This window comes from Narcine bancroftii, chromosome 1, assembly GCF_036971445.1.
Source record: "Narcine bancroftii isolate sNarBan1 chromosome 1, sNarBan1.hap1, whole genome shotgun sequence".
NCBI classification, from domain to species: Eukaryota; Metazoa; Chordata; class Chondrichthyes; order Torpediniformes; family Narcinidae; genus Narcine; species Narcine bancroftii.
This window is the reverse complement of record NC_091469.1, coordinates 207762230-207782849: the sequence shown is the minus strand read 5'-3', so window position 1 is coordinate 207782849 and position 20620 is coordinate 207762230. Positions and strand designations below refer to the sequence as shown.

The window sequence follows — 20620 nt, the reverse complement described above, 5'->3', positions numbered from 1 at the left end:
AGGAGGTGGATATGAGAAAGTCATTCCCTGGCTGGAAGGAATTCAGCCTCAACCTAGGTTTGGGGACAATGGATGATGAGGACAGCTTTGGTATGAGGGATCTTCTAGTAAGGTCCAATGAGAAAATCCTTAGAACTAGAACACGGCAGCTCAGTACAGGCCCTTTGGCCTGTTGTGTTGATCAATTTTTTCATAGCAAAAAAAACACATTTCTACTCCATAGGCCTCTATTTTTCATTCAAACATGTGCCTATCTTTTAAATCTCTCTAAATGTTTGACCCACCAACACCATCCCTGGCAAGGCAGATCAGGCACCCACAGCTCTCTGTGTCAAAAACATAATTTTGATATCTCCTCTAAACTTTCCTTCCTTCACTTTGTACAGATGTCCTCTGGTGTTTGCTACTTCTGCCCTGGGAAAAAGGCTCTAGCTGTCTACCTTATCTATGCCTCTCAGAATCTTGTAGACCTCTATTAGTATCCTCTCATCCTCCTTTGCTCCAAAGAGAAATGTGCCATCTCTGCTAACCTTGCCTCATAAGACTTATTTTCCAATCCAGCCAACATCCTAGTAAATCTCCTCTGCACCCTCTCCATAGCTTCCACATCCTTCCTATAATGAGATGACCAGAACTGAACACTATACTCTAAATGAGGTCTCACCAGAGATTTGTGGAGTCACAACATGACCTTTCGACTCTCGATGCAGTTTTAATCTAATTGGAGGCTCAAAGGGTAGAGACCAATCCTTTACTTTCTGATGAAAGATTTAGTTCCTGATATTGGTTCTCTTTATTTTTAGTATTCCCAGATTCTTCTTTGTTCCTCTGTCTTATCCACCACTCTTTCTATCTCTCTTTCAGGAGGAAACACCACTTTTCCTGGCAGCTCGTGAAGGGAGCTATGAGACGGGCAAGCTCCTGCTTGACCACTTTGCGAACCGTGAGATCACTGACCACATGGACCGCCTGCCCCGTGACATTGCTCAGGACCGCATGCATCATGACATTGTGAGGTTGCTAGATGAATACAACCTGGTCAGAAGCCCCCAAGTGCAACTAGGCGGAAATGCCACCAGTCTCTCCCCACCCATCTGCTCACCCAATGGTTATATGGGCAACACCAAGCCATCTGGCCACAGCAAGAAGTTTCGGAAGGGCAACACCAAGGGTGCCAATGGCAAAGAGTCCAAAGAAGCCAAAGTGAAGAGGAAGAAGTCCCAGGATGGGAAGGGCAGCCTGTTGGACAGCTCCTCAGTCTTGTCACCTGTCGATTCCATGGAGTCCTCCCATACCTACCTGTCAGATGTGGCCTCTCCTCCTCTGTTGACGCCACCCTTCCAACCATCACCCTCCATTCAGCTCAACCATTTGCAAGGGTTGGCAGTAGATGGGCACCTCAACCTGGGCCACCTGGGCATGGGCAGGAAGCAAGAAACTCTGGGAGGGACCAACAGGATGGTCTTTGAGTCGGTGGCTCCTCGCCTCTCTCATCTGCCCACTTCCACTGGGCAGACCATCAGCAACACTTCCATGACCATGAACCTAGGAGGGGCTGGTGCTATGAATGGTCAGTGTGATTGGCTGGCACAGATGCAGACAGGAATGGTCCAGAATCCTTACAACCCCATGAGGAACCCAGTTCAGGCCCATGCCAGGGGATTGCAGCAGAGTCAGCATGGAATGATCACCTCTTTGCATAATGGGCTGCCCAACACCTCCTTGTCACAGATTGTAAGTTACCAAGGTCTGACCAACACCACCGCCCTGTCGCAGACTCATCTGATGCAGCAACCGCCTCAGGGCATATCAGCACTCAACACAATGCCCAATGGCAACACTCACTCCATGGGCCAAAGCTACTGTGGGAGTGATTCAAGGCAGGCTGACTTGCCCCAATTGGCAAGCAATGGTCTCTCAGTGCACACTATTTCAGCTCAGGAGACCCAGCTCCTCCAGACCTCGCTGCCATCCTCCCTGAGCCAGTCAATGGCCACCACCCAGTTCTTGACTCCCCCTTCCCAGCATGGCTACTCCTCCCCCATGGACAACACACCCAACCACCAAATGCACCTGGCTGACCACCCTTTCCTGACCCCATCACCTGAGTCCCCTGACCAATGGTCCAGCTCCTCACCCCATTCAAACATGTCTGACTGGTCAGAGGGCATCTCCAGTCCCCCAACAAGCATGCACTCCCAGAAGGGGCTTCTCTCTGATCAGGTCTTCAAGTGAAAAGTCAACACCTCTACCCCACAAACTCATGCTCACCTCCCACCCCTCGGTTCAGGCAGCTCAGCGCCGCAGTGGAAGGCGGCGGAGGTGAGATGCGACAGCGGGGACCTGTCTATGGGACGTCTAATGAACTATCAGTGGAGCTTGTGTGGAGTTAAGCAAGGGATGGAATTTTGTTCTGTGTTCTCCTTTAATTTATTTATGTACCTTCCATTTTTACTGTTTTTTAAAATTTTATTTAATTTTTTTTCAAGAAATTGGCAGTTTATTTCTTTGAAGCTAATTCTTCATCTCAGACACTGACTGATGGTTCAATTGCATTGTTTTTATAGAAACCTGACACCTTTTTTAAAACAGAAAGAATAGCTGTTTTTTATGTTGATTGATAAATATATAAAAAAAAAATAGCATGACATATTTATATATGAGTTCTGAATCTTTGAAGAGTGAAAATAAATCTGTGCACACTCTGGAAGTACTTGCTCACCCCTACAAACATTGACCAGTGCTGGTTCCAAGGGCATGTACATCCTTCACTCACTCTGGGAAAACTTGATCCATTTTTCTCGTGGGTACACAGTGTCTCTTTCACACTTTCTCACAGCTGCTGATTCCTGCATCTGTGCCCACACAGGCTGCCTCCTTCACAGCAATGGCCCTGTGGCTTAAGCACACACTTGGTTCAACATTGCGATGCACTCACACCTACATCCAGGTGTGTTCAGGGAGGGTTAAGTCTGCCCTCTTAGGCATTTGATGGTGTCAATTCCAGGAGCTATCACGTGCGGTGGTAGGGAGCACACTGAGAAGAAATTGCACCATCTTTTGTGCATTTAGCTTTCAGTATTACAGTATTAAGGGGCTGTCATGTCAATGTTTTCTGAGGGCTCCCAACTAATGCTTGTCTCTCATTCCCAAAACTGATTGCAAGAGATTGAACTCTTGCGGTCATTATTTTACCCGAAGAGTTGAGTTCAGTTTTTGTTCTTTGTAACCATATTGTGTAGGTTTATAAATCCTGATTTATTTTAATAATGACACTATGTTTAAAACTAAATGGTGTTTAAATTATTTTGGACAGGCAGGGGTTTCAAGGAAAGGCTCAGAAAGTTAATGGTTTAATGTGCTCTGAGCTAGCGGGCGAGTTCTGCACCCACTTTTAATCTTTCCCCACTTTCACCCCTGCTGGGATCTCCCATCCCCAACTTTCTCTCTATGTGGTTGATGTTTGACCTCGTGCTGAGATGCGCTGATTGTGTGGGCAGTATTTAACATTTCAGGATGGGGGGGGAGGGCACGCGAGGAGGGAATTGAGGGGCGGCTGCCAGGAGTACATGGGAACCCGGTTCTGGAGAGTAGGGGCCCATAATCCATATGTGCTCCTTTCCATAATCGGTAAAAATGTCCTAGTAAAGAGGGATGCTGAGAGGCACCACTCTCCATATTGGACATGTGGGGATTACCTTTAAAAGGAGAATGTGTAATAGGATTATTCCACTGTTCAAGTGAAAGCACCATTTCTGTAAACATTGTAAATAAACAGTGTTTAATAAAAAGATTTTGTTTCAGAAATCTGTATCATGTGAGACATTCAACGTGTCCTTGCCATGTGATGCAGTGTTTTATAGCATTCAAGCTACCCATGTAAAACCCTTTGGTGATTATAACATAACAGCAAGAGGGGCCTAGTTTGAAAATATGTTGTATTTTCTGTTAACTGCTTTTTGTAAACTGTATTTGTAACAATAAAACTATGCCAAGGGCATCTAGAACTGATTAACAACTTGCTCAATTCCATTTCCTGGGTCTTGTCTGAGCTTGATAGTTTCTTGTCTTCGACTTTCATTGAAGAGAAGCAGCCACTTTTTCTATTAAGTGTTTTGTGCAATAGAACATTACGAGGTGATTCACAGACAGATCTATCAATCAGGCAGGATTTGACCACGAGCCAAATCAGGTCAATGAGAAATGGCCAAAAGCTTAAAACAAAAATAACTTGCATTTCTAGACCATTTCATGGCCTCAGTGATACTTTTGAAATATGATTACTTTTCAATGAAAGAAATGAAGACCTCTTAAACAATGATAAGCTAATAACCTAATGGCTATCAGTGTTGGCTGAATAACATTTATAGTCTAGAACAGGGGAAAGATCTTTCCTGCAATAAATCAGAAAAAGGAAACACTCAGCAGGTCAGGCAGCATCTGTGAAGAGAGAAATAGAGTTAACATTTCAGCCCAATGGTCTTTCATCTCATTAGTTCCTGAGGATCTATTGGCCAGATGTGGAGCAATGAAAAATTGGTGATTATGGGGACATGAAGAAGCTAAAAATGAAACAACAAATATCTCTGTGTATTATAGAGCTGGACAATGATAGATTTAAAGCTGAGGGTTGGAATTTTAACAGAGAGCTAATTTAGGTCAACAAGCCCCAAAGTGATGGGTGAACAGGATTTGCTGACCTCATAATGATCCAAAATTTAAAAAAAGTCAAAAGCTCAAAAGTTCAGATTTATTATCAGAGTACATAACTAAACATGACATCACATACAACCCTGAGATTCTTTATCCTGCCGGCGAGGCAGAATTACCACTAATTGGTAGCGCAGAAAATAAACTGTTCTCAAGGTAGAAATGTAAACAAATAAAGATATAAACAAATTGACTGCAATACCGAGAGAAAAATATCAATAAAGTGAAAAGAGTCCTGATTGAGTTTGTCATTGAGGAGTCTGATGGTGGAGGGGTAGCAGCTATTCCTGAACCTGGTGGTGCAAGTCACGGTAGCAGCGAGAACAGCCACGCATCCCCTGGGAGGTGCGGAATCCTTGATGATTGCTGCTGTTCTCTGACAGCAGCGTTCCCTGTAGGTGTTCTTGATGGTGGGAGGATTTTGCCTGTGTTGTTCTGGGCTGTATCCATTACTTTTTGCAGGGCTTTATGCTGAGGGGTATTGGTGTCTCCATGCCAGGCCATGATGCAGTCGGTCAGCACTCTTTCCACCACACTTAAGTAGAAATTTGCTAGGGTTTCTGGTGTCATACCAAACTTCTGCAAACTCCAGAGGAAGTAGAGGTGCTGACATGCTTTCTTGATGATGGCATTAGTGTGTTGGGTCCAGGAAAGGTCCTCCGAGATAGTGACTCCCAAGAATCTTTTTGGGTGACGCGAAGGTTGGAGGAGTTGTTGATGGAGCTGAAGGTTGTACAAGGTTACAAGAGGATATAAACAGGATGCAGAGTTGGGCAGAAAAGATTTCAATCCGGATAAGTGTGAGGTGATGTATTTTGGAAGGACAAACCAGAAGGCTGAGTACAGAGTTAATGGTTGGTTACTTAAGAGTGTGGATGAACAGAGGGACCTTGGAGTTCAAATCCATACATCCCTCAAGGTCACCACACAGGTTAATAGGATAGTTAAGAAGGCCCATGAGATGCTTGGCTTCATTAATAGGAAGATTGAATTCAGTAGAGAGATCATGTTGCAACTTTACAAATCTCTGGTGAGACCACACAGAGAATTGTGTTCATTTCTGGTCACCTCATTATAGGAAGAATGTGGAAGCTATGGAGAGGGTGCAGAGGAGATTTACCAGGATGTTTCCTGGATTGGGAAACAAGTATTATGAGGCAAGGTTAGCAGAGCTGGGACTTTTCACTTTATATAACCAAATAACCATATAACAATTACAGCACGGAAACAGGCCAATTTGGCCCTTCTAGTCCGCACTGATCCAAGTACCCTCCTCTTATCCCACTTACCAGCACTCTGCCCATCTCCCTCCATCCCCCTCCCATCCATATACTTATCCAACTCTTTCTTAAATGACAAAATTGACCCTCCCTCCACCACTTTTCCTGGAAGCCCATTCCACAGTAACCACTCTCTGAGTAAAGAAGTTCCCCCTCATGTTACTCCTAAACCTTTGGCCGTCAACTCTCACCCCTTGACCTCTTGTATCCATCTCTCCTACTCTCAATGGGAAAAGCCTTTCCACATCAACTCTATCTATCCTTCTCATTATCTTAAACACCTCTATCAAATCCCATTTCAGCCTTCTACGTTCCAAGGAATAAAGACCTAATTTGCTCAATCTTTCTTTGTATTCCAGATGCTGAAACCCAGGCAACATTTTTGTAAATTTGCCTCTCTCTATCTTGTTAATATCCTTCCTATAAATCGGTGACCAGAACTGCACACAGTACTCTAAATTTGGTCTCACCAATGCCTTGTACAGTTTCATCATTACTTCCCAACTCCTATATTCTATGCACTGATTTATATAGGAAAGCATACTAAAGGCCTTCTTCACCACCCTATCCACAAGCGCTCCTACCTTCAGGGAACAATGCACCATTATTCCTAGATCTTTCTGCTCCACTGCATTCTTCAATGCCCTCCCATTTACCACACATGTCTTGTTTTGAATATAGAAGAATGAGAGGAGACTTGATAGAGGACAAGATTACGAGAGACATAGATAGGATGGATCAGCAAATACCAGAGGACATATGTACAAAGTGAAGGGAGGGAAGATTAGGGGAGACATCAGAAGTAGATTTTTTACACAGAGAGTTGTGGTGCCTGGAATGCCTTGCTGGGGATGGTGGTGGAGGCTGAAACATTGGGGGCATTTAAGAGATTCTTAGACAGACATATGGATGAAGGAAAAATAGAGGGTTATGGGATAAAGAGGGTTTAGTACTTTTTTTAGGAAGGAATATATGGGTTGGCACAACATTAAGGGCCAAAGGGCCTGTACTGTGCCGTATTGTTTTACGTTCTAACCTAAATCTGCTCACCCTCTCCATTTCTGATCCCCCAGTGATCACTGGATTGTAAACCCCTGGCCTTTCTTTCCTGAAGTAAACAATCAACTCCTTAGTTTTGGCGACATTGAGAGTAAGGTTGTTGTTGGTGCACCATTCAGCCAAGATTTCAATCTTCATCCTATGTGCTGACTCGTCGCCCCTTTTTATACAACCCACTACTGCGGTACCATCAGCAAATTTGTAGAGGGTATTATTGTCGTACTGAGCTACACAGTTGTAGGTGTAAAGTAAGTTGATTGGGGGGGCTAAGAACACAGCCTGGTGGTGCTCCGGTACTGAATGCAGAAGATACAGTGCCCTCCATAATTTTGGGGAAAAACACTTTTTTTCCTTTATTTGCCCCTGTGCACCACAGTTTTACATTTGTAATCAAATAATTCAACATGTAATTAAAGTACACATTCCAGATTTTATTTAAGTTTATATATTTTGGTTTGATGATGTAGAAATTACAGTACTTTTTATACATAGAACCCCAATTTCAGTGCACCATCATGTTTGGGAAATTTGGGTTCACAGGTGTGTGTGAGTACTCAGGTATGTTTAGTTGCTTCATTGGTGCAGGTTGAAGAGAGCTAGGGTTGCTTCTAAGCTTTTGATCACTTTTGGAATCTGTACTTGCCATTTTTCAACATGAGGACCAGAGTTGTGCCAATGAAAGTCAAAGAAGTCGTTACGAGGCCAAAAGACAAGAATAACTTTAGGATGATCAAAATCAACAGTTTGCAATATCATTAAGAAGAATGAGCATGCTGGTGACCTCAGTAATCACAAAGGGACTGGAAGGCCGAGGAAGACGTCCATTACTGATGACAGAAGAATTGTCATCACAATTAGGAAAGATCCTCAAACATCTGTCCAACAGATCGGAAACACTCTTCAAGAGTCAGGTATGGATGTATCAATGACTGCTAGCTGCAGGAGGCTTGACGAGCAGAAATGTAGAGACCACATTGTAAGATGCAAACCACTAGTTAACCACAGAAATAGGATGCCAAGATTACAGTTTGCCAAGAAAATTTGAAAGAGCCTGCAGAATTCTGGAAAAAGGTCAAGTAAGCAGATGAGACCAAGATTAACCTGTATCAGAGTGATGGCAAGAGCAAAATATGGATCCGTAAAGGAACTGTTCGAGATCCAAAGCATACCACCTCATCTGTTGGAGTGTTATTGTCTGAGCATGAGTGGCTGCCACAGGTACCAGTGAACTTATCTTTGTTGTGTATGCACTCACACAATTAAGACTCAGAAACGTAATGGTTTCTCATCCTTTACTTCTATTAGACTAATATGGCTACTGACACATGGGGTTATATATATGGAAGGGTGACATCATGATGTAGGCATCATTATGTCCAGCAGACCGCGGGCTTATACCCAACATTCTTCTCCCCTCCCACCACGCCCCCCCACCCCCACCCTGTGCAGTAAATGCTGACTGGGCTCCTTCGAACTAATAAGATTACATTGGGCCCAAGACTACAAGTGAGAATTAAAATACATCTCATGAGTAATTATGATTATAAAAGGGAAAGTATTTAATAATAATCAGGGCACGAGGTCCTTAAAGCATTCAGGAGGTTTCTTTTTCTTCTGGACCATCTCGGCGTGGTTTGCTGTGCTGGTCTTTGCTCGGGACCTTGTAGATATTTGGGTCGGCAGTCGAGTCGGCGGCCACTACCCGTCTTCATTTCCCTCCTGGCTCTGTTACTGGACTACTCGGCTCCACGACCGTCTCTGACCCCCCCCCCCCCCTCACTCAGTCTGAGGGACAGGCCATGGCAGGTCTGATTTTACCTCCTCCAATTCATGAGGCAGTTCATGGACCTTAGTGTCAGTCAATGCTTGTAATTGGTCAATGTGTCGCTTAAACAATCTGTTCCCCTACCGGAACAGAGTATGAGCAGGGGCTCAATTTTTGTAAGGTTACTCCTGCCACCCATGGGTCTTTATATTGTCTATAATCTTGTACCAGAACTATCCCACCCACTTCCAGTGTTCTAGGTGAGGTCTGTGGCAATGCTATTTTTTGTAATTGGAGACCCAGATCTGGATGAACTGTGGACAGCCTGGTCCACAGTTTGCGGCCAAACATTAGTTCTGCTGGGGTGCGTTTTGTGATAGAAGGCGGCGTGTTTCTGTATTCCATTAGGAAATCTGCGATTTTGTGTGTCCAGGAGGCATTTAGAAGTTTCATGGTTTTCATTGCTTTTTTGAATGTTTGTACAAAATGTTCTGCCTCCTCATTAGTACTTGGGTGATAGGGTGCGGACAAAATATATCTGATATTGTTGTCGCACATAAATTTTTTAATATGCTCTTATGTAAAATGAGGCCCATTTTCCATAACTAATTCATGAGGCAATCCGTAAGTGGCAAAGGTAGCTCATAGACAGTCATTCATGGGATCAACTTTGGAATTTTTCAGCTGTGAAATTACTGTCCATTTGGTGTGTGTGTCCATGGCTATTAGGAAAGTCTCACCCATGAATGGTCCAGTGAGGTCTACATGAATCCCATGCCAGGGTTTGGATGGCCATTTCCATGGGTTAGCTTTGGCTTGTGGCATTTTTGGCTGCATTGACTGACGTACTTTGCATTCTCTTACTGTTGTTTTAATGCCTCTGTCTACGGAGGGGCATCAGACATGCATCCGGGCCAATGCCTTCATTTGTACCATTCCTGGATGGATGTGGTGCAGTTCTGATAACATGGTAGTTTTCCATTTGGCTGGAAAATTTGTACAGGTACCCCATAGTACATATCCTTCTTTGACTGATACTCCATGGCAGCATGTGTGGTAAGGTTTTAGATCTTCTGGGATGACTTCAGATTCGGGCTACCCATTAAAGGTGAAGTATAGGATCTTGCTTAATGTTGCCTCTTTTCAGGTTTCCTTTGTGATCATCTGGGCTGTAATGGGCAGTTGTTGAAATTGTTCTGGGTTGATGTCTGCTGCCTCTACTGTCCATTTAATAATTTCTTCTAATTTTTCTGTCTCAGGTAGTGGGATGCGTGATAAGGCATCTGCATGGCTGTTGATTTTTCCTGGTTTATAGTTATACACCGCTAGTAGCATGGCCCATCTTTGAATTCTGGCCACAGCTAATACTGGTCTACCTTTGTGTGACCCCAGGATTAAACAAAGAGGTTTGTTGTCTGTGATCAGTGTGAATTTTTTCCGTAAATATATTGGTGGAATTCTTTTGCACCAAAAATTCTTGCCATGTTGGGTGCTACCAGTTGCCCCAATAATACAGACAAAGACTGAGGGGAACGATAGGCTTTATTACACTGGAGATTGCTGGCCTGGGTTAAGGCTAGGGAAAATGAGGAGAGGAAGAGGGGACTCGACCTTTATGGCCTGGGTCACATGGGAGGAGCGTAGGAGAGGATGTCATCAGGAAGGCAGGCCAGCCTGTACATACAACCATATCATTACATGCCAATCCTTCATTTTCTAGTTGGGCATTATTGCATTCACTTCTGGTTAATGTTTGAGAAGCATACGCTACTGGTTGCTCACCTTTTTCTGTGATTTGGGATATTACCGCTCCTAGTCCCACTGGTGAAGCATCCACAGCTAGTGTAACTTCTTTACTAGGGTTGTAGTGGATCAGCACCTTATTTGTTGACATATTTCCTTTAATTGATCAACTATGTTTTTCGTTTCTGTGTTCCAATACCATGTTTGATATTTCTTGAGTAATTGGTTCAGTGAGCTGTGTAGTGTAGATATATTAGGGGTATGTTTTTGGTTGTGATTAACAAGTCCTAGGAAGGACTTTAATTCCAATTTGTTGATTGGGTATGGGGCCTTGTAAACAGCTTCTGCTCCTGCTAGATTCATTCACATCCCCTTGTTGTCGATTGTAACCCTAAGATATGTTACTGAAGAGTACATGAAGACACATTTGTCTTTTCATAATCTTATATTAGCCTGTTGTCATCTAGTTTAAATCTTTTCAAGGTTTTTTAAGTGCTCACTGTCCTTTGGCTTGTGGCATTTTTGGCTGCATTGACTGACGTACTTTGCATTCTCTTACTGTTGTTTCAATGCCTCTGTCTATGGAGGGGCATCAGACATGCATCCGGGCCAGTGCCTTCATTTGTACCATTCCTGGATGGATGTGGTGCAGTTCTGATAACATGGTAGTTTTCCATTTGGCTGGAAAATTTGGCTTGTGATGATGATATGTAGTAATTTGTCCATCGTTGTTTGAAGAATCGCAGGAGCTGCTGAAACTCCGTAAGGCCCTTGTGTAGGTAAATAGTCCCAGATGGGGATTGATTGTCACATATTCCCTTGTTTTTTGTCCAATTATTTCTGTTGATATGCTTGTGACTAATCTAGTTTTGTGAATTTAGTGTTTGGAACAATTCTTCTGCCTTGGGCATGGTGTGTTTGGATATTTTGACTGATGGATTAATGGTGATTTTGTAATCGAAGCAAAAGCGAATTTCACCGTTTGCTTTTGTACGGGTTCAATGGGTGCTGCCCAATCGCTGTATTGTATTGGTTCTAATATGCCTTCATGTTTTAGTCTGTTTAATTCAGCCTCAATTTTTCCTTTCATAGCAAATGGGACTGTTCTAGCTTTGAAGAATTTTGGTTCTGCATTATCTTTTAATTGCAGTTTGGCTTGAATATCTTTGATTTTCCACAATTCTTGTTGGAAAACTATTGCGTGGTAGTTGAGGATTTGGTCGAGTTCCAGCTGGGACGTGTCCGTGTGGTTTACATTTAGTATTGAACTGATTTCCAGCCAGTCTAAGGGAATGTGTTGTAGCCGGTTTCTTCCGAAAAGTGCTGGTCCCTGGGTATCTATGATGTAGAGAGGGAGTGTTTTTGGTTGCTGTTGTTTGTATTGTACTTGGATCATACTTTTTCCAAACACTTTGATTCTGTCTCCTGTAACAGATCTTAGAGTTATTGGGAGGTGGGGGGGGGGGTGGCAAGATGGCATAGAAGAAAGACGTGTATTCCACCTCTCCCCAGCTGGATCATTAAATACCCGGTTTTTAAAAAGCATAAAAGTGGTTACAAATAAGATTTACAGTTATTTAAGTAACATTGATTTATGATGGCATCCAATGTGAAAAAATTTAAACCTCAGCTTCAGAAAAAAGCTACCATATAAAAGTGCGGAAGAATTGAGGTCTACCTGCATGGCTGAATCCACGGAGTCGTCGCTGGGAGTCTCCAAGCCTCAGAGGACTCCAGCCCATTCGAGCCTGACTCCGGCGCCGATCCTGCCTCCACAAGATGGTGCTGGCACATTGGCGAGTTCAGCCGTTGTCGACCCGCGTTCACGCGAAGTCGTGCACACAGGCGGCACAGCCAATAAGGGGACCTGTGAACCCGCGACCTCGCTGGGCGGCCCAGTGGTGCGCAGTGTAGTGTCGGAGGACGCTCCTGCGTGTCTAACGGCTTTGCCTGGCCTGCATGGGGCATCGCGGGTCCGAGAACTGCTGGAGAAATTGTGGGCTGTGGGGGAAGCTCGAATGCCGGCGTCCCGAAGAGGTTGGGGTGCCAGCGTTGGGTGTTCAGACCCGCAGCCGTTCAGCCAAGGGACCTACAATGACTGAGGAAGAAGAGGAACTTACCTTATTGGAATTTATCCAGGAGAAGGAGCTTGCAGTCAAAGGAGGTGAATCTCAAAAAGTGGAAGTGGAATCTGGACTGGATTCAGTGTTTACTGTTTTGGGAGGGATTGCTTGTCAAATGCATAATATGTCAAAACAAATATCAACTCAGGTGAATCAAGGATTTATGGAGATGAAAATAAAAATGAATACCTTGTGTGATGAAATGTCAACTGTGAAACAGGAAATGAATGTAGTTAAAAGTGATATTAATAGATGTATAAAATCAGTTGATACTGTGTAAGATAATTTTAAGAAAATTGAAACAGCCTTCTCTGAGTGTCAAATTCAGGTAGAATGTAATAGAGAAAAAAAATAGAAAAAGTGGAAGGTTCTTTTGTAAATTGGGGGATTCAAAAAAGAGATTTAATGAAGAAGATTGATTTGTTGGAAAATCAAAGTCGAAGGAATAATGTGAAAATAGTTCGTCTCCCAGAGGACATTGAAGGTGCTGACCCTATAAAAAATTTTAAGCACTGGATCCCAGAGGTGCTGGGTAAAGAGCTTTTCCCTGAAGGTTTGGAATTGGATAGGGCTCACAGAGCTCTGAGAAGAAAACCACTTCCAGGACAAACACCGAGAGCAGTTTTGATTTGTTGTTTAAAATATCAAGATAGAGAAATGATTTTACATATGGCAGTCCAGAACGCACAGCAGAATCGATCTCCATTAATGGTTCAAAATAACAGAGTGTTTTTTTTATGCTGATTTGAGCCAAGAGGTTATCAGAAGACGATGGGAATTTTATATGGCCAAAGAAGTTTTGTGGCGAAAAGGCTACATGTTTGCTTTTCATTATCCTGCAATTTTGAAGGTTTTCTATGGAAATTTTCAATCTGAGTTTTTTGAGAATGATCATCATGCTTGGGTTTTTGCTAATTCTTTGCCAGAATTGTGAAGAAATGGGTGTTCTCCTCCATTATCTCCTAAGAGGAGGGTAAATGGACATGGGAATGGAAAGAATGGAAAGAAAGAAGAGTTGACACAAAGTCTTCTTGATGTTGAAGATCCGGAGCAGTTGTTGAGCTTGGAATCATTGGGCTGAATATATGGATTATATTCGATTGCATTTGATTAAATAATAAATATGTATCTGGCTGGGGCGGGGGGGGGGGGGGGGTGGATGACACTGAAATCTTTGATTGTCACCTGCTGCTAGTGGGTTTACCACACCCAGATTTTTAGGGTGTTACTACGTTTGGATGTTTTTTTTTGTATTTTTCTGGTTTTTGTAGGGTTTTTTTTTCTTGGAAGAATTATAGAGGGGAGCATTATTTTATAGTGTGTAAATATATTAGTAGTTAAAAAAGATGTCTAAATTGAATTTTGCAACTTTTAATGTTCAGAGGGTAAATAATCCAATTAAGAGAAAGAGAATATTGGCTTATATAAAAAAAATGAAAATTGATATTGCTATTTTACAAGAAACGCATTTGACTGAGAAAGAACATTTGAAATTGAAAAGAGATTGGGTTAGTCACGTTTTTTCTTCTTTTAATTCTAAGGCAAGAGGAGTAGCGATTTTGATTCATAAAAATTTACCATTTGAATTGGAATCTTCAGAGAGGTATGCTGGCAGGGTATTAAGAGTGAATTGTAAAATTTTGGCTGAATCTTGGACTAATATAGATGATGAGTGGTTTATTTCAGAAGCTTTTTTATTGTTAACTCAAACTAATGAAAATGTTTTAGGCTTCTCCCACACAGCCAATGTTTTTGAATATTTTAATATGAGATTTCATATCCAAAGTACAGAGGACCTATGGATAGATGTTAAAATTCTCAAAGATACACTACATTTAAAATCACCATTGCCTGAAGAGAGCGCACATAATCAGTGAACCGGTGCAGACTCAAAAGGCCAACATGGCCTGTTTCTGCTCCGTAAATGGTTATATGGTTATATGGTTATATGGTGGTGATTTTAACTGTGTTCTCAACCCTTTATTGGACATAAATCCAAAAAGTATAAGGAAATCAAAGATGGCAACACAAATTAATGCATTAATGAAAGATTTAAATTTGGTGGATATTTGGAGAAAAGTTAATCCTATAGAGAAAGATTTCTCTTTTTGTTCTTCAAGACATGATTCATTTTCTAGAATTGATTTATTTTTTGTATCAGCACATTTACAAGGTAGAGTATTATGAGATAAATATAACAGTAGAGTTATATCTGATCATTCATTATTACTTTTTTCCTGTGAAAGTTCGGAGGTAGTACATCCGTCGTTTAGATAAAGGTTTAATGCAATGTTATTGAAAAAAAAACAGTTTGTTACTTTTGTTAAAGAGCAGATTTCTTTATTTTTGACTGAAAATGTTAATTCTGTGGATAGTCATATTGTAATATGGGATGCTTTAAAAGCTTATTTGAGAGGGCAGATTATTAGTTATTCTATGAAAGTTAAGAAACAATATATGGCAGAAAGTTTAGAGTTAGAAAATAAGATTGCTGAGTAAGAGAAAGATTTTCAGAAAGGTGTAATCGAAGATTTTTTAAAAATTGCATTAGCGATGTTGAAATTACGTTATAATACTTTACAAACTTACCAGTTTGAGTGCTTAATTAATCGATCTAAACAACATTATTATGAGTTGAGGGAAAGAGCTCATAAGGTACTTGCTTGGCAATTGAAAGCTGAACAAACATCTCAGACTTTTAATCCTGTTAAGAAGAATTCAAAAGTTACTTACAAACCTCAGGAAATCAATGACCAGTTTTATTCATTTTATTTGAAATTATATACTTCTGAGGGGAAACAGGATAATGGTTCTATTAATTCTTACTTATCTAAATTAAAGTTACCAATATTAGATAGAAATGATGTTTAGGAATTGGAATCTCCATTTCCAGATTTTGAACTTAAGGAAGCTATTTAGGAAATGCCTAATGGAAAGTCCGCAGGGGATGATGGATTTCCTGTGGAATTTTATAAACCCTTTTATGATGATTTTTCTAATGAATTTGGAGAAGTGTTGAATCAAGTTACTGAAGATCAGAAGTTGCCAGATTCATGTTCAAGTGCTTTAATAACTGCCATTCCAAAAAACTAGAGATCCATTAAAAATGTCTTCATATAGACCTATCCCTTTATTAAATGTAGATTATAAAATGATAGCAAAAGTATTAGCTAATAGACTTGCTAAATATTTATCCAAATTGGTACATATTGATCAAACAGGTTTTATTAAGAATAGAAATGCATTAGACAATATATTTCGATTAATTACTTTGGTTAATGCGTATCGAAAGCAACCTAATGTCTTCATCCCTGGATCCTCTGGGGTCAGTCAGCAAGGTTTTAAGGAGGTCAAATGTTTTGCTGCCCATTATACTGAGGAAGAGAACACGTTTGCAGTTTACTGGATCTTCCACCATATTGTGGGCTATGCAGTAGTGGTTAAATCATTCTACGTAGTTATCCCAACTTTCTTCTACATCGTTGAATCTCCCAAACTTTCCCTCTGCCATCTTTTTTAAAAATTTTTTATTTTTCACACTATAAATACATACAGGCATTTATCTCTGAATATATAGTCATTTTCTCCCCTTTTCCCCCCTCCCCTCCCTCCCTCCCTCACCCCACCTTCCCATTTATTCAAAGTTCAATCTATAAGATACATTAAACCCGTTAAACAATGTTGTCACTTAATAAAATTAAACAAGAAATTTTTGTCTTTTACTTTTATATACTGAGTCAGTTCATTTCGTTGTCTTCTCCTTCTGTCATTTTAGGTGGTGGAGGTCCGTGGTAGGATTTCTCTATTGTGTTTCATGTATGGTTCCCATATTTGTTCGAATATTGTGATGTTATTTCTTAAATTATATATTATTTTTTCCAATGGAATACATTTATTTATTTCTATGTACTATTGGTATATTCTCAGGTTGTCTTCTAATTTCCAGGTTGACATAATACATTTTTTTGCTACAGCTAGGGCTATCATAATAAATCTTTTTTGTGCTCCATCCAAATCGAGTCCAAATTCTTTATTTTTTATATTCCTTAGAAGGAAGATCTCTGGGTTTTTTGGTATGTTGCTTTTTGTGATTTTATTTAATACCTGGTTCAGATCTTCCCAAAACTTTTCCACTTTCTCACATGCGCAAATTGCATGGACTGTTGTTCCCGTTTCCTTCTTACAACAAAAACATCTGTCTGATACTGTTGGGTCCCATTTATTTAACTTTTGGGGTGTGATGTATAGCCTGTGTAACCAATTATATTGTATCATGCGTAACCTCGTGTTTATTGTATTTCTCATAGTTCCGGAGCATAGCTTTTCCCATGTTTCATTCTTCATCTTTATGTTTAGATCTTGTTCCCATTTTTGTTTAGGTTTACAGTTTGTTTCCTCGTTCTCCTTTTCTTGCAGTTTGATGTACATGTTTGTTATAAATTTTTAAATTATCATTGTGTCTGTAATCACATATTCAAAATTGCTTCCTTCTGGTAACCTCAGACTCTTTCCCAATTTGTCCTTCAAGTAGGTTTTCAGTTGGTGCTTCATTTGTTCAAAATATAATAATTTATTTCCCAAAAAACAATTTTCTATTCTTTTGATCCCTTTTCTCTCCCATTCTCTGAAGGAAAGGTTATCTATTGTGAAGGGGATTAGTTGATTTTGTGTCAATATTAATTTTGGTAGTTGATAATTTATTTTATTCCATTCTACGTGAATCTTCCAAATGTTGAGCAGATGGTGCAATACTGGTGAATTCCTACATTGCAATAATTTTTCATCCCACTTATATAGTATATGTTCAGGTATCTTCTCCCTTATTTTATTTAGCTCTAATCTGGTCCAATCTGGTTTTTCCCTTGTTTGATAAAAATCTGATAGGTATCTTAATTGTGCTGCTCTATAATAATTCTTGAAGTTTGGTAGCCGTAAGCCTCCTTGTTTGTACCATTCTGTTAATTTATCTAGTGCTATCCGTGGTTTCCCCCCTTTCCATAAGAATTTCCTTATTATTTTCTTTAGCTCCTTGAAGAATTTCTCTGTTAGGTGAATTGGTAATGATTGAAATAGGTATTGTATCCTTGGGAAGATGTTCATTTTAATACAGTTTATCCTTCCTATCAGTGTTAGTGGTAAGTCTTTCCAGTGCTCTAAGTCGTCTTGTAATTTTTTCATTAATGGCTGATAATTTAGTTTATATAGATGGCCGAGGTTTTTATTTAGTTGTATACCTAAGTATCGAATTGCTTGTGTTTGCCATCTAAATGGTGATTCTTTCTTAAACTTTGTGAAATCCGCATTATTCATTGGCATTGCTTCACTTTTATTTGCGTTGATCTTGTACCCCGACACTTCTCCATATTCCTTCAATTTCTTATGTAATTCTTTTATTGGTATTTCTGGTTCTGTTAAGTATATTATAAGCCCCACTTAGTTTGAGGCTCACTCAACCAGAGCGGCAGCTACGTCTACTGCTGGTATAGCAGAAGTCCCCATTTGGGATATCATCCGTCAGGCGGGATGGTCAAATGAAAGAACTTTTAACAGGTTTTATAATAAATCTCTGGGAAGAGAGGGGAAAAATTTCATGGCAGGAATCTTGCATCTTGATGCGCTTTTACCTTGATCTTTTGATGGAAATTTGTTGGGGTTGTTAGGTAGTTGTTTTCTACCTTTCTTCTGTTGTTTTCCTTCTCACGGTTGGTGCATGGAGTATGTGTAGGGTTCATTTCGTTCCTCATCACCACTGTTGTGCATGCACTCTCACAATTAAGACTCGAAGATGTAATGCTTTCTCATCCTTTACTTCTGTTAGACTAATGGCGACTGACACACAGGGAAGGGTGACATCATGTCATGGGTCTCATGATGTCCAGCAGAGGGCGGGCTTATACCTAACAATCTTCATTGATGACGTAACTCCTGATAGCAGTAGCAAAATGAATTCTGAAGTGTATAGAAAGATCTTATCTGCTAAAATACGAACAACTACCTCCAAATTCCATGGACGGCGCTTCATCCTACAGCAATGATCCCAAACATACTGCAGCCCCTTTTCCACTGGCACCTTGTCCCAGAATTAAAAAGGAATTAACCAGGGCAAGGTCCAGTGGAAAAGCAAACAATCAGATGGCCAGTGTCAAATTAGATAAAATTATGCTGGGGGTTGACAGGCTCTACTCCTACTCAATATCCCCAGCATCACCTGATGCTGGTGTGCTGATTATACCAGTGGAAAAAGGACAACTTCCATCCATTCCATTCCATTTAAAGGTAGACTATCTGATCCCCAGGGATGAGTTGTGTTCAGTGGAAAAGCAGTCAATGTCCCAGTTAATGGTGGCCCAGTGCGAACAGCACAAACACCTTCCTATCCCAGGGCACTGCACAGCCAATTAACTGGGATGCCAGTTGAAAAAGGGCTCGCTAAACCAACAAAGGAGCCTTTCAAAGCTAAAAACTGGAAAATTCTTGAATTACCAAGTCAGTCACCCGATCTAAATCCAATGGAGTATGCCTTCCATATACTGAAGAGAAAGCTTGAGAGAACAAGCGCCTGAAACAAGCAGGAGCTGAAGATGGCTGCAGGAGAGGCCTGGCAGAGCCTCACCAGAGAAGCACCTGGTGATGTCCATGAATCACAGACTTCAAGCAGTCATTGCATGCAAGGGATATGCCACAAAGTACTGAACATGACCACTTTAATATACATACCATTATTATGTCCTGAATATTATGGTGCCCTGAAAAGTTGGAACTATGTATAAAAAGTACTATGATTTCTACATGCTCAAACCAAAATGTGTACCAATACTGCAACCTTGAATAAATTCTGGAATGTGGACTTTAATCACATGAATGTTTTGATTACAAATGTAAAACTATGAAGCACAGTGGCAAGTAAAGGAAAATGTGTTTTTGTCCAAAACATTATGGAGTGTACTGTATAATGACAATATACAGTACAGTCAAATCCCTATTATCTGGAATTCAAGCAACTGCCAACTTTAAGGAACTGAAAAAGCAGCAGAAAATATCACAGAAAATAAATGAGTAAAAAATATGCAAGTTTAAAATTGGAACATCTTACTATTACTTCTCCATTCACACAACGTACAGTCTCAAGCATCCTGAAAATTCACTTATCTGGTGTGGTAAACCACAGTAATGCTGTGATTGGCTACTGCTGGCTGGACACGTCTCCCAAGATCAATCCTACCCACAACCCCTTGCATGCTCCCCATTCATTCTGCTCAGATCAATCGAGGTGGCAGGTTGCTGCTCTAGTCTATAGTCAATAAAAGCCTATCGGTTTCACAAATCTATCTTTTGTGGTAATTGATGGTGCATCAATTTTATTGACTATAATTTTTCAAGAAAGATGGAGCAATACCTGAAACCCGAGAGACTCAACACAGACCCTCAATTGTCTGACACCCCAAACATGTTCAAACTCTGGCTACACTGCTTTGAGGTCTTCCTAACAGTGACTGCAAATGTTATTAACATAGACAAGGACACACTGAAACTCCTCTTCTCACACGTTGGACCCTTGGCCTTCTCAATGATCCACGACATAGAATCACATACGGAGGGCATGAGTACACTGAAGGGCCAGTACCTCAGAAGGGTGAACGAAGTTTATTCAAGACATCTCCTGGCCACCCAGAGGCAGCGACTCAGTGAGTCAAGTGCCGAGTATGAACAGGCCCTCCAGGTCCTTTGCAGAGCGTGTGATTGCAAAGCCGTGTCGGCCACCCAGAACGAAGAGGACCTCATCTGGGATACCTACATGGCTGGCACCCACTCCGGATACATAAGGCAGAGACGCTTGGAGCAGAAGGTGCTTGACCTGCAAGGGGCAGTTGAATTAACAGAGATACTGGAGGTCGCCCTCCAAAACTCAGACAACTACTTGGCCACCTCGTGGCTGCCGT

General features: G+C 41.1%; 1 protein-coding gene across 3 annotated transcripts in view; it reads left to right on the top strand.

Moving 5' to 3' along the window:
• The window catches only part of notch1b (notch receptor 1b), a 122202-nt gene extending 118184 nt beyond the window's left edge, over positions 1-4018 (top strand). For all 3 annotated transcript variants that reach the window (XM_069889833.1, XM_069889823.1, XM_069889814.1), the window contains exon 34: positions 865-4018. In XM_069889833.1, coding sequence (XP_069745934.1) covers positions 865-2235 — 1371 coding nt within the window. In that variant the 3' untranslated portion in view covers positions 2236-4018. The remainder of the gene's footprint in view (positions 1-864) is intronic.
• Positions 4019-20620: the final 16602 nt, after the last annotated feature.